This window comes from Equus caballus, chromosome 18 (genome assembly GCF_041296265.1).
Source record: "Equus caballus isolate H_3958 breed thoroughbred chromosome 18, TB-T2T, whole genome shotgun sequence".
Taxonomy (NCBI): domain Eukaryota; kingdom Metazoa; phylum Chordata; class Mammalia; order Perissodactyla; family Equidae; genus Equus; species Equus caballus.
Genome location: NC_091701.1, coordinates 78,446,158 through 78,460,551, shown reverse-complemented (window position 1 = coordinate 78,460,551; position 14,394 = coordinate 78,446,158). Strand labels below are relative to the sequence as shown.

Below are 14,394 nucleotides of genomic sequence, written 5' to 3'. Positions count from 1 at the left end.
TATATTGTAATATTTACCAAATGTACCACATTATGGTAAGGAAATTGGCAAATACCACATTTACTGAACATCAATTGATATTTATATACATATGATTTTAATGATAAAATTTACCACTTTATAAACAGAATTTAGCAAATCCTAAATTTGTTAATAAATATTAGAGTCATTTAAAATTTTATTATTATTCTTTCCTTTGAGGGAGATTGGCCCTGAGCCAACATCCGCTGCCAATCCTCTTCTTTTTGCTAAGGAAGATTGGTCCTGAGCTAACATCTCTCCCCATCTTCCTCTGTTTTATATGTGGGACACCTGCCACATCATGGCTTAGGTGCTAGGGCCACGCCCAGGATCTGAACCTGCAAACCCTGGGCCTCCAAAGCAGAGTGCACAAACTTAACTGCTGCACCACCAGGTCGGCCCCAAAATTTTATTTCTTTTTTTCCTTTTTTCCCTTTTTTTAATTTTCTATTTTTTTTAAGAATTGACACCTGAGCTAACAACTGTTGCCAATCTTCTTTTTTTTTTTTTGCTTTTTTCTCCCCAAATCCCCCCCCAGTATTTAGCTGTACATTATTTTTAGTTGTGGTCCTTCTAGTTGTGGCACATGGGATGCCACCTCAACATGGCCTGATGAGTGTTGCCATGTCCGTGCCCAGGATCCGAACCCTGGGCCATCAAAGTGGAGCGCACAAACTTAACCACTCGGCCATGGGGCCAGCCCCTATTTCTTTTTATAGTTATTCATTTCCTTATTTCTATTTGGGCTGTTAGATAATGTGATAACCAGCTTCTAAGATGGCCCCCAATGATCCCTGCCTCCTAGTACTTATGTCCTTGTATAATTCCCTCCCCTTGAACATGGGCTGGACTCATTAACTTACTCCTAATGAATATGGCAGAGGTGACAGGATGCTATTTTTGATATTAGGTTATAAAAAGACTGTGACTTCTGTCTTGGGTACTCTCTCACTCTTGCCTGGACTGCTCTCTGGGTGAAATCAGCTGTCATGTGGTGAGGCAGCTCTGTGGAGAGGCCCACAGGACAGGAGTAAGGCCTGCCAGCAGCCCCGTGAGTGAGCTTGGGTACTCTCTCACTCTTGCCTGGACTGCTCTCTGGGTGAAATCAGCTGTCATGTGGTGAGGCAGCTCTGTGGAGAGGCCCACAGGACAGGAGTAAGGCCTGCCAGCAGCCCCGTGAGTGAGCTTGGGTACTCTCTCACTCTTGCCTGGACTGCTCTCTGGGTGAAATCAGCTGTCATGTGGTGAGGCAGCTCTGTGCAGAGGCCCACAGGACAGGAATAAGGCCTGCCAGCAGCCCCGTGAGTGAGCTTGGGTACTCTCTCACTCTTGCCTGGACTGCTCTCTGGGTGAAATCAGCTGTCATGTGGTGAGGCAGCTCTGTGCAGAGGCCCACAGGACAGGAGTAAGGCCTGCCAGCAGCCCCGTGAGTGAGCTTGGGTACTCTCTCACTCTTGCCTGGACTGCTCTCTGGGTGAAATCAGCTGTCATGTGGTGAGGCAGCTCTGTGCAGAGGCCCACAGGACAGGAGTAAGGCCTGCCAGCAGCCCCGTGAGTGAGCTTGGGTACTCTCTCACTCTTGCCTGGACTGCTCTCTGGGTGAAATCAGCTGTCATGTGGTGAGGCAGCTCTGTGCAGAGGCCCACAGGACAGGAGTAAGGCCTGCCAGCAGCCCCGTGAGTGAGCTTGGCAGCAGACCCTCTCCCAGTCAAGCTGTGCGATGAGTGCAGTCCAGTCACCTTACTTGCAGTCTTGCGAGAGAACCTGAGGCAGAGCCACCTTGCTAAGCTGCTCTGGGATTCCTGACCCACAGAAACTGTGAGATAATAAAAGTCTGTTGTTTTCAGCCACCAAGGTTAGGGCAATTCGTTACATAGCAATGCATAATACAAGTAAGTAGATGTGAAAACTATGCAGTTTAAGATTTTAGTTGGATACCCTACTCTACGTAGGGTGTAGCAAACTTTTAAAATATGAAACCAAAAGCACTGTAATCACAAATAAAAATGTTAATAAAACTGGCATTAAAATTTAAAACTTCTACTTAAAAGACACTATGAAAAAAGGTAAAAGGTGGGGCCGGCCCAGCGGTGCAAGTTAAGTGCACACGTTCCGCCTTGGCGGCCCAGGGTTTGCCAGTTCGGATCCCAGGTGCGGACATGGCACCGCTTGGCACGCCAAGCTCTCGTAGGCGTCCCACATGTAAAGTAGAAGAAGATGGACATGGATGTTAGCTCAGGGCCAGCCTTCCTCAGCAAAAAGAGGAGGATTGGCAGCAGATGTTAGCTCAGGGCTAATCTCCCTCAAAAAAAAAAAAAAAGGAACAGGAAAATAACAGTTTGAGAAACAGTATTTTATAATACATATAACAAAGAACTAATACGCAGAATATAAAGAACCATAAATAATTTTTTAAATTTAAAATTAAAAAAACAAACAGAAAAATGGGAAAGGCTATGAAGAGACAATTCAGAAAGAAAAAAAGGATATTAAATGAACAAATAAAAAGATGTTCCACTTCACTAGTAAACAGGGAAATGCAAATTAAAACAATAGCAAAATACTATCTCACACTTTTCAGACTGGCAAAAACAAAAAAAATACAATACTCTAAAACCGAATCCACTGATTAATCTTAACACCACAAAAAGGTGTTAATGCACAGGTAGCAATAAGAAGGACACAGTGCACCTACGGAGTATTCTTGCAAAACACCTTAGTGAAGATTTAATCTTCATTTAATCAAGCCTCTAGATCTAAGAGTTTACAGGAAATACAGGAGATAAAAGGACATGGTAAACTACACCACAGAGAAGGAATCTGCAAAATCCAGGATCTGGCAAACTCTAGAGGACAAACTACCTGGGGAAAGAGGAGAGAAATTTCTAGATGAAATTTAAGAGAGATGTTAATCAAATGTAACCCGTGAACTTTGTTTCGATGTGAATTTGAACGGACCTGTGGAAAAAGAGTTAGAAGTGGAGAAATGTGAACACTGGACATTTTATGACATTAAGAAATTACTGTTAATTCTTTTAAAGTGTGATAATGGGATTCTCATTCTTCATATGTATAAATGTATATAAAGAGTCCTTATCTTTTGGAGATATACTTTAGTATATACTGTATACTTAAGTAATTATAGATGAAATGATATGCTATGGGGAATTTGCTGTACAATCTTCTTGGGGTGGGGAGGGAGGTGGGGGCAAGGGTATAAATGAGACAAGACTGACCATATGCTGACAGGTGTTGAAGCTGGATAATCACATGGAGTCACGGAATTTCATATACTATTCCCTCTACTTTGATATACATATGAAAATTTCCCTGATACAAAGATTTTTAAAAGTCTGACAATGCTAACTCACAGAGTGAATGTGAGAAAGGTAAATTTTCATACGTTACTGAAAGGAGTAAAAGTTGGTATAAGTCATCAGTCTTTCACGTACGATTCTGAAATCTAAAGAGCTCAGAAAATAAAATTTTTTGGAACTTATTTGGATACAAAACCTGAGGCTATTTATAGTCCTTATTTATTTTATATACGAGGTTATTTATAGTCTTTATTTATTCCTCTTGGTGTGACTATCCATAAAGTATTGTGATATTGCCTATAGAATACTTGCTAGTAGTATTTTACAATATTACCATATTAGATTCCAAGAATTCAGAATTCTGAAAGACATCTGGCTAAAAAAATTTCAGAGAAGAGATTTTGGACACGTACAACTACTCTAGAGAGCAATTTAAAATAATCTTGTAAAGATGAAATGGGCATACCTCACAACTCAGCAATTCTACTTTAATGCATACACTCTAGAAAAACCAATTGTATCTTTTCAACAGAAAACGTATATTGTGGAGCTCTGACTATAGCATTCTTTGTAAAATTGAAAAGTTGGAAACAACCTAAATGATTGTTAGTAGAAAAATAACTGCGGTTTGGTATATGCTGGACTGTTATACAATAGTTAAATTGAATTAACTAGGATCTATAAGTATCAATATGGACAGATCCCCAAAAATAAGGGTGAGTGAAAAATTTACATAACAATGTCTACAGTTTACTATTTATGTATATTTTAAAATATCTGAAACAATAAAATATATTTTTATAAATACAAATATGTATGTTAAAGTATAAAAATATAGACTGGAAAGATAGTGGCTGCATGTGGAGAGTTAAGAATGGGATTAGAACTAGGGTCGGGAAAAACACTGCATTTCTTTTATAGGATATTGATGAAACCTCGGCAGAGATGGTTATATTTATCTCATCTTCCTCTAAGTATTTCTCTTTACCCTCAGAGGCACAGGATGAGGCTGCAGCTCTTCCAGCTGAACCAGTACCCCACAGTCCTGAAATAAATCACTGATGTTTAGGTTCTTTGGGGTTGATTAGTTCTAGGGTGAATCTCTGGGAATAGTTTGAAACTCTACTGCTTTAGTAAATGCTAGCCCAGTGTTTGAGAATACTGTACGTAACACAGCTGATGCTTGAGAACCCTAATATTAGAATTCTATATAATAACTCCAAATCATATACAAATTCTACACAGCAACTCTAGAGTCATAAGCCATACAAAATGAACAAAAATTTTTCCCCCAAGATAAATCAAGAAACAAGGAGAGAATATCTAGATTAGATGAAAAAAAAAACCCAACAGATATACAGTTTAAATTAATAAAATGGCTCTATTGTTTAATTTTTATTAAATAGGTCTACTTGGAATTTCAATATTATTTTCTATTTATTAGCATAATATCTAAAGAAAGCATTATTTATTTACACTAACATATTAAAATGCAATTTTATGAGATAAAATAATTGGTTATATTTACTATAAGTTTTCTTTTTAATTTGATATGTATTTTCACCAATTAACATTCAGTTGTCATCTACCAAAATGGAAATGTACCACCTTAGGAAACTATACTTTCACAATGGATCACAGCTGCTGCTGAATCTTTTAAAATAATTCTTTTAAAAAGTACCTGCATTGACAAACGGGATTCCATCATATGGGACATACTGAGATTTCCACATCAAGCGTGTAGCCGGCTTGGCTGGGCTCGGAGATTGGCGGGTCCCCCAAACACTCTGTGTTTGCTGCTTGTGAAATGTTAGGACACTTTCCAATTCAGTCTCACTTATACAGTAGCCACGATATGAATCTCCAATTTTCTGCATGTAGTAGAAATTAAACAACAAAATTATCAGCAAATATGTTTCATTGTACAAAAAATGTAATGCAGTGGTTGTCCAAGATGAAAGACTCATCAGCTTTCAAAACAGAATGTCATGTCTCCCTTCAGATCAATAGTGTATTACAATCAGTGAGTCTGATCTGAATTCAACCAGCATCACCAAAAAGGAATTGTCCAGGTATTTGTTAGAGAATACATAACGCCAAAGTCACTGCCACACTATCTTTATCAAAACCTTCTTTGAGAGGAATAGTATTTAGGGAGGATAGCTTCAAGATCATATCATGTAACCATTCTTCCAGATATTTAAAATTCTACTCCTGGATCCAACCAGATCAGCATAAAACTAGGCACAAAGCACTGGTTCCCTGTGGGAGATCTTTTACGGAAATTGATTTTGATATGATGCCATAAGTCTATTTGAAAACCTATGAAAATTGTGATGATATCTCCTAGAAAAATGATGTCAAAGAATTTTACCATTTTATCAAGATTCTTTTTATGAGGATCCTTCTCTGAAATAAATTCCTGCCTGGCCCTAGTATCAAAAATAGTTAACAGTTTTCTTTTATCTTATAGAAATTAGCATAATTAATTTTATCTAATGGACACAGAATTTAGTAACTAACTAGGTTTCCCCTTTTGAGATGTAGATGCTTAGATTATGGACAAGACACACATTCACATCCATACAGTTCATTAAGATACACATCTCTTACTTTCCTTCTACGGTTCCATTCTTGTTTTTCTTTATTCTTTAGCTTCTCTTTTAATTTCCACCTTGCTAAGATATTTTATGTATTTTTGTAAGCTGTCTTAAATTCCTTTTGAAACAAGGCAAGGTATAAATAAATCATGTAAGTAAATTGATATTATCTACCCACAACTATGTGAGTATCCCTTAACTAGAGGAGAAGCTTTTTCTACACCAACAGAGATAATCTGTTAACTGTGATCCCTTACGTTGCAAGGCATACAGACCTAGAACTGACTCCATGCACTGTAGGTAAAACTTAAAATAATCATTAGATATTTACAGAAAAGATATATAGGACTTACAATGGAATTTGAAGACTAGTTAGAAAGGTAAGTAGAAAAAAAAATAATATATTAGGAAATGGAGATAAAAAAGAGCGAAAGCAGAGATAAGGGAAGATTCTGAAGTATTTGTAGGAAGTAAGAAGACTAGGCTAACAGAAATGAAAGTCCAGTTGCAGAAAAGTAGGGATAGGTAGGACAAGATTTAGTGACACCAGGTCCTGGAAGACCTTGAACGCTAGCTACAATGACTAAGTGATGTGGAAACAACACTGAACCTAGAGGGCAGCGAGAAAAGACAACGAAAGCAATGTTTAAAGACAAGCAGTTTTAGAAAACTAAACGGTAAGGAGCCAAAGAGATTAGAAGGAAGGGCGTTACTATAATCAAGTTCAAGATAACAAAAGGTCTGTGGAAGAGGAGCCCCTGCCCCTGAAAAAGAGAGACTTTAAAGGAAAAACTGAAATAATCAGGTGACTCCCTGAATATGGGAAAGGAAGAAATTAGTCTAAAATGTTGTGTCCGGGTGTCTAAGAAAATGCTATTTGTCATTACACGGACAAGGAATTTAGGAAGCAGAGCCAGTTGTGTTCAGGATACATTCTGTGTAGGATATGGTGAATAAGAGGTGAAACCAAGTAAAGCTTCAAGTACTCTAAGTAGCTGGAGATCTGGGACAAGAGCAAGGGCACAATTACAGAACTGGTGATCTAGATTTGGGAATCGTTTTTATAAAAGCAATAGTTGAAATTAAATAAAGTTGATGAGCTCTCCAAGGGACAAAACGTAGAGAAATAAAATCAGGTCAAACTGTGAACCTTGAAGAATTTCCACGGAGAATATGAAAAGAAATAAGTGCAAGCAGAGAAAGAGAAGGAATGGTCAAAAGATAAAAAGTAGAGAAACACGGTAGTGAAGTTTCATGAAGACAAGGGAAAAGAGTTTCTAAGAGCAGAGATGACAGTGAAGTGTGAAGGGATTCATATGATCTCTGCTTTAACATAGTTCACAATCTCTAACAAACAAAAGAATCGATGAGATCAGATTTAGCATAAACATGAACAAAATATTACAGACACAGCTTCTATTAGTGGTACTCAAAAGTGGACGTTGCGGGATGAATTGTAGTTATAACCGATTAAGTGCACCTAGGTAAGGACTATTTTTCACTCACCTCGCAGCTCCTAAGACGGCAGGCCCACATGGGTGTGTTAGAAGAAAGTGTCTGGAGAGGGCCCAGAAAGGGCTCTTCAAACATTCTGGAACAGGAAAGGAATATAGACAAATATACACCACGAGTTACACACACCTCACTCAACTGCTTTCTCCTGCCAGCCAATGTTAAAGACAATATATTGAGGTCATCAATAGGAAACTGTAATATTAACGACAGATTGATCTGATGGGTATATTAATTATAATTTTCTTTAATCATTACTATTTGAGTAACTGCTAAAGCAAAGGCCTCAGTTTGTTCTTCTAAGTACCTGTAGTCCCAACAAATTTAAGTATTTTATATCTCTCTCTAAAAGCTTATTTTGTATTCTTTCATTATATAATTATTTTTCACTTATCAAAAAATGAGCTAATAAAACATCTCAGGTGACTTGTTAGGAATAAAATGATATTATGTCAAGTTCTAACACTAAATGTCATAAATATGGTGTTCATTTAAAAATATTTTCATAGAACAATTAAAAGAATATAAATAATACAAAAACTATGTCTATATTTTCCTATATTATTATAGGTAGCATTATTTTAAGGCAAAAATAAAAGCTGAAATAGATGTCAACAAAAAACATTTTAGGGGCTAGCCCCGTGGCCGAGTGGTTAAGTCTGTGCGCTCTGCTGCAGGCGGCCCAGTGTTTCGTTGGTTCGAATCCTGGGCACGGACATGGCACTGCTCATCGAGCCACGCTGAGGCAGCGTCCCACATGCTACGACTAGAAGGACCCACAACGAAGAATATACAACTATGTACTGCGGGGCTTTGGGGAGAAAAAGGAAAAAATAAAATCTTAAAACAAAAAAAAAACAACCCAACATTTTAAACACTTCACCACAGAGGAATTAAAGGCATAATAATGTGATGAAACCACTAGAAATTTAGGAACTAGAATGGATATTTCTTGATTCTAAACACTCTGTTAGTGTCAGACAGGTTTTCAGACGGCTTCAGAAGCTCACAGGCAGGTGTCCCGGAGGAAAAGCAGCACTGGGGCATTTAGAGCCTCTAGAGCAGCCTCCTTGTTGCCAAGATGCCATTAAAATAATTGAAGAGACATCTGACGACAGCTTATTCTACTTGCTGAATTTATGATCTTTTCTATAGTCAGGCAGCTTTACATGTAAGAATTTTTTTAAAAATTTCCATGGTGATACCAAAAGATGAGCTGCTGTTTCCCACGCACTCACCTGGTCACTGTCTTTTTGGACAATGTGAGGGATGCTTGGGGATGAAGAATGTAACTGCTGCTGTTGTCTGCTAGAGCATCCACTCTTACAACAGGTAATTTTCTGTCACTGGGCTTCTCCTTAGAGACATCTGAACAATAACAACAAGAACAAAGCAACATCAATATCTTGAATAAGACCACGAGACTGCAACTAACTAGAACTCATATATTTGAAACAGGAAAGAGAAGTGATACTCTGAAGCTAAAGATGACAACACTTATCATGCTTTATAGAGAATTTCTCTGATAAACTTGTTAACTTTCAAATTATAATACTGACTATTGCAATTTTGTAAGTAAGTTTTAGAAACTTAGATTGAACAGCTAGGATGTAAAAGTGGTAGGAGTAATTGTCATATTAAGAGTTTCACAATATAATAGGAAAATGTAAAACTGACTCTTTTTGTTTCTATACCATCTTTACAATGTTTTCTGCAAACTACGGTTTTTTTTCTTAAGTTTTAACGACTTTAACAAAAACAAAGAATCATAACACTCAGGCAAAATTATCTACGTTAAACCATTAGCTCTGAAGGAGCAACAAACAGTGTTGCTATCATGTTAGAAAAGAAATTCAAATATAGAAAAGGAAGCGAAGAAGAAGGAAGAGAACTAATATGGATATTATCAAACAGGTAAAGAAAGAACAAAATACAAAGAAATGGGGAGCATGATTCTCCTTTCTGAACCTGAATGAAAAAAGGAAAGAAGAAAAGAGCACACGGGATGAAAAGAATCATTAAAAAAAAGTAATGAATCACACGGCTAACAACAATATTGATAAAAATACAAATGTAAAAACTTCTCCAGTAGCTGTTAGCACTATATTCTTGTTATTGTTGCTGTTATTATTACTGTTATTATAATTAAGAAAAATTTATTTTATGCTCACTGGTAATTTGGGAGGAAGCAAGAGTCAACCAGCTTCATAGAATTCCAAAATGAAATAGACAGCTAACCTAGACAGGAGTTGAAAAATGAACTTGAAATTTATTTGGGCTAAGAAACTTTTTCTAAGTATTCAGTTCACAATCTCACCCAAACATCAATTTTAGCACTGATTTTCATGAGGTGATTTTCTGAAATACACACTTGTTCTTTAAAACATTCTCCATTCCCCTACACCCCCTTACTACTCACCCTGAGGACTAGTCACATCCACAAGCTGCCCCTGAGGTATAACCACTGGGGCCATTCCTGTCTGCGTGGATGGAATTACACGAAGCACCTGTCCATCTTCTGACGGGCTGGCAACAATCATCTGGGAAGCATTAACAAAGAAATCAAATGCATAAGCCTACAATGATTTAACAAAATTAGCACTTAAGTAAATTACTAAAGATATGTCTACCACTACAGTGGACACTATCATTTCCCTCATTTTATAGATGAAAACACTGAGGTACATAAAAAAATTTGTTCAAAGTCTCACAACTGATAAGTGGTAAAGCTAGGATTCAAACAGGCACGTTGACGCTATGTCCTATGATCTTAACCACCATGGTCTTAATCACTACACATCATGAGGTCTAATTACTTAGTAATCTGAAAAGGCTCTGACTGGAATTAATATATTTACTTTTTTCTATTTATTGTATCATCCATATGTGTTTGATCTATTTGTGTGGTAATCATGTGTCCCACACTCTAAGTCATTTTCATTAGTTTAAAAACAGTAACTTGGGGCCAGCCTGGTAGTGGAGAGGTTAAGTTCGTGCTCCACCTCAGTGGCCCAAGGTTCACTGGTGCATATCCCAGGCGCACCGCTCCTCAAGCCATGCTGTGGCAGCATCATCCCACATAAAATAGAGGAGGATTGGCACAGATGTTAGTTCAGCGACAATCTTCCTCAAGCAAAAAGAGGAGGACTGGCAACAGATGTTAGCTCAGGGCCAATCTTCCTCACCAAAAATAAATACATAAATAAAAATAGTAACTTGTTAAATGTCTAGCTAAGCAGGATTTATTTTTATATCTCTGCATTTACACATATCCTGTTTTGGTCCATAAGGAATACCACAGAGTACCCCCAAAGTCTGCAAACATAGGAAGAATCATATATTTATTATACTTTTTTTCTCAGTTTAACAACTGAACCCATTGCCTCAAATTTAGAGGAATGTCAACTAGAAAAGGCACCTAAAGTTGAAGAAAGGCATTTTGAAGCTATCATTTGAAAATTTAACTAATACACCATTTGAAAATGTTTACCCTATATTTCCAGACTTTGTGGACACCCTATAAACTTTATTACCTGACATACGACTCTTCTACTGACACACTTTTACTGTTTTACTCCAAGTCCACTGTTCTCAGTTCCCCTGATCACAAGTAACTCCTGTTAATCATTCACGATCCACTTTCCCAGACTTCCCTTTTGCTATGTAAGACATGAAAACACTGCTGATGCCTGATAGAGACTGACTGCATTCTTACTTTTAAAAGGGTCATTTGAAAAAACTTAAATTTGAAAAAAAATTAAATTAAATAAAACAACTCAACAAAGTAGAATGCTTTAAACATAATCATTAACATTTCCCAGAAATTAAGAGTAGGAATTGCTTCCCTCCCCTAGTGTTTATCAAGTTTCTTAAGATAAAAATATCTCGCCGTACCTCCTATCACTTGAGCATGAAAGAGTAACTGTCAACTCTGATGATGAGAATTTCTTTACAATTATTGAGTGCATACGGAGCAGCAGGACTTTACATGTATCACCTTATTTAACCCTCACCACATTTATACCAAGTATATACACTTTACATACAAGGAAATTGTCACAGAGGTTATAAAACTCACGCAAGGTAACACAGTGCTAAGAGTGAGGTAACAGGTACAAGTGTTACAGTGTAACAAGCTAACACAGAGCTGAGATTCAAACCCAAGCAGTCTGACTCCCCTTAATCACTCCTCTATACTGCCTCCCAATATCTGATGATGTTATTTAAACCTAAAAAAGACAAAAGCAAAATAATACAAAAAAAACCCCTGCTGAACTTTAAAAGGCAATGGTAATAATATTGTTTTAAATTCCGTATTCCTTATAATGAGATTAAATATCTGTCAAAACTATTTCATTCATTCTTAGAAAATGAGAATGCTGTGGTTATTTTTAAATCTGAACAAAACACATATATTTGTAATTTACTCATTCACATGAAAATTTCTTATAAGACTGATGTGTGGAATATCCTCTTGATTTTGAAACTGTTTCCCAAGCACAGTGGACAAGAGTCTCCTTCATTTTCTCTCTCCTTAGCTTGTTCCACCTGGTACCTAAAAAACTATTTTTAATTCACATAATTTCATAATGGTGATGATAATATGACTTTTCCTATTTAAAAAAGCTAATTATCTTTCATCTTTGCTATGAAACCTAACAGAGCTTTGAAGTCATCTGCTGCAATACATCCTATGGCGGCAGACTCTAAATGAGTAGTCTCATATTTGTTGGGCTCTTTGTGTACAATATATCTAATGAATCCAAAATACCATCTCTGCCTCACTCCAGAACTTCCTCATTCTTTGCAGTTTCACCCACTACAGAATCTCCAGGAGTTCCTTGATAGCTTCTACACAAAAAATCATATTGCAACAAAAAGAACAAGAAAAGTCATTTGTTTCAAAAAGCTCCACTTGGGAGGAGATGTTGATAATGGAGAACACTATGCATGTGCGGGGGCAGGGGATATACGGGAAATCTCTGTATCTGCCACTCAATTTTGCTGTGAAACTAAAATGACTCTAAAAAATAAAGTCTGCTAAAACAAATAAAAAAACCAAAAAGCTCCACTAAGTTTCTCAGAATATCATCACTTTCTGATCTTTGGTTCTTTGAAGAAAATACTTTCTTATACTCTATGTTTCTTACACTTATTTCCATGCTTCATGCCACATGTTTCTTATTTCATAGCTTTAAATAACCCTTTGTATCCTCTCCTATCCCAAAATATGTAAAATCACCTTTATAATCACTTCGTATAGAAAGTTTAATACAATTACAAACAGAAGGGGAACTCTAACCTCTTTTTAGAGTCAAACAAACAACTTTTACATGCTTTTTAGGAAAGGTACCATGTATAAAATGATAACCCTTCACACATTTAGACTCTTTGATCCTTCTGTTAGAACATACAGTCTTTCTAAATATTCTGAAAGAAACTGGAACGAATGCCAAATAACAAAAGAAATTACAGTGTTTCATTCTGGACACGAAATATTAAAATGCAGTTGGCTCACATCTAGGTTATCTGCTGCACGTGAACCTCTGCTGGTGATGAAGTATGTAACAGAAGCTCACCCTCACTTTGTATGTCAGTCCTGCAGGAGGCCCAGAAATATGCTGAGCCTGAACACACACAAAAAGGACTTGTCTACACTTAGCCCCCTCTCAACCCCGGAATTTAGCTGGATTATAAAGGGAAAAAAAGGACATATTAACTCAAGAATGCTCTAGACTAGAAACAGAAACAAGGATTAATTTTAGGTAAAATGGTTGCCTACTGTGGTACAATTTATAATTGAAGTACTGATTTTAAAAATAATTTTATTATGAAACTAATAAATATTCATTGTAGAAAATTTGGAAGATACACTTAAACAAGAGATACATTATTCTTCATATTATTACTAATGTAAGTATATTCTTATTAATCAGCAACTTAGAAGTTTTTCTCAGTAATTTTCTTTATTTCAAACAAAACCATCTTTCCTCTCTTCTACTCTAACTACAAACTTGGTCATAAATACTTTTAGTTAACAGTTTAAAGTAGCACTTTCATCTTTATGCATTGTTATTCACATGACACATACATATCTACCTACCAAGATCAGCAAGGGTATGGCTAATTGCCAGTACAACATGGTACTTCCATGGCTTTCTTTTTCTTCAAGAAAGCACACCAGCACGCAGCATGCCAGTCGGTGACTGAGATGTTGATAAAGCAATGACTTTGAGTTCAGTGAAATGCATATATAAAAAATAAGTGTAAGTTATATGTAAACTCAGGCACTTCAGCACTAGTTACAGATTATGCTACATTTCCAACTGATCTCAAAGCACCAGTGTGCCTAGACGTGGTGGCTGGGAAGCACTGCTTTGAACTACTACTTGTAGTCCTGAAAGGAAACCTTTTAAAGTCCTTACATAACTTAAAAATGAATGTCATGGAAATAGTATTTTCAAAGCAATAGTGTCAAGAAATTAAGGTCATCTAGTAAGACTATTTTGCTAAATAGCATAAAACTGGTTATTCATCACATAGACTCACCATTTGTGCGTTAGAATCCCCCAAGGACTGAAGCTCATATTGAACAGGTTGCCCATTTTGGTCCACTAGATGGAACTGCTCTGCAGAAAGAGTCTGAGTCTGAGTCAGGGGCCCTGGCACATTCTGTGATGTGAGGGAATCATCTGCTTCACGAGTAGTAATGGGTAAGACTCTAGGAGAACCATTTTGTCCAAAGGAAGGGTCCCTGGAGTCCATACACGTTAGAAGCTTTTGCAGAGAAAAAAAATCACTTAGATGTTTGTAAAATATAATGTCACAATTTTTTTTAAAAAACGGAATGTTTATAATAAAAAGGTAAAGAATTCATTTTTCAGTTAACTATTCACTTTACTTTTTGCAGGAGCTGTCAATTTACAAAGACTGATATAGACACA

At 36.8% G+C, this 14,394-nt stretch overlaps 1 protein-coding gene across 28 annotated transcripts in view; it reads right to left on the bottom strand.

Moving 5' to 3' along the window:
- Window positions 1-14,394, bottom strand: part of CARF (calcium responsive transcription factor) — a 100,474-nt gene that overhangs the window by 63,278 nt on the left and 22,802 nt on the right. For 26 of the 28 annotated variants that reach the window (XR_011428382.1, XR_011428361.1, XR_011428360.1 and 23 more), the window contains 5 exons: window positions 14,000-14,227; window positions 9,870-9,990; window positions 8,689-8,818; window positions 7,445-7,529; window positions 5,020-5,209 (listed from right to left, as the gene is read on the bottom strand). Coding sequence is in view for 1 of the 28 variants with exons in the window: in XM_070241633.1 (XP_070097734.1) it covers window positions 5,020-5,209; window positions 7,445-7,529; window positions 8,689-8,818; window positions 9,870-9,990; window positions 14,000-14,227 (754 nt within the window). In the remaining 27 variants the exon portion in view is untranslated. Of the gene's footprint in view, window positions 1-5,019; window positions 5,210-7,444; window positions 7,530-8,688; window positions 8,819-9,621; window positions 9,690-9,869; window positions 9,991-13,999; window positions 14,228-14,394 lie in introns of those variants that run through there. The other 2 variants (XR_011428377.1, XR_011428376.1) reach the window with 1 other exon arrangement.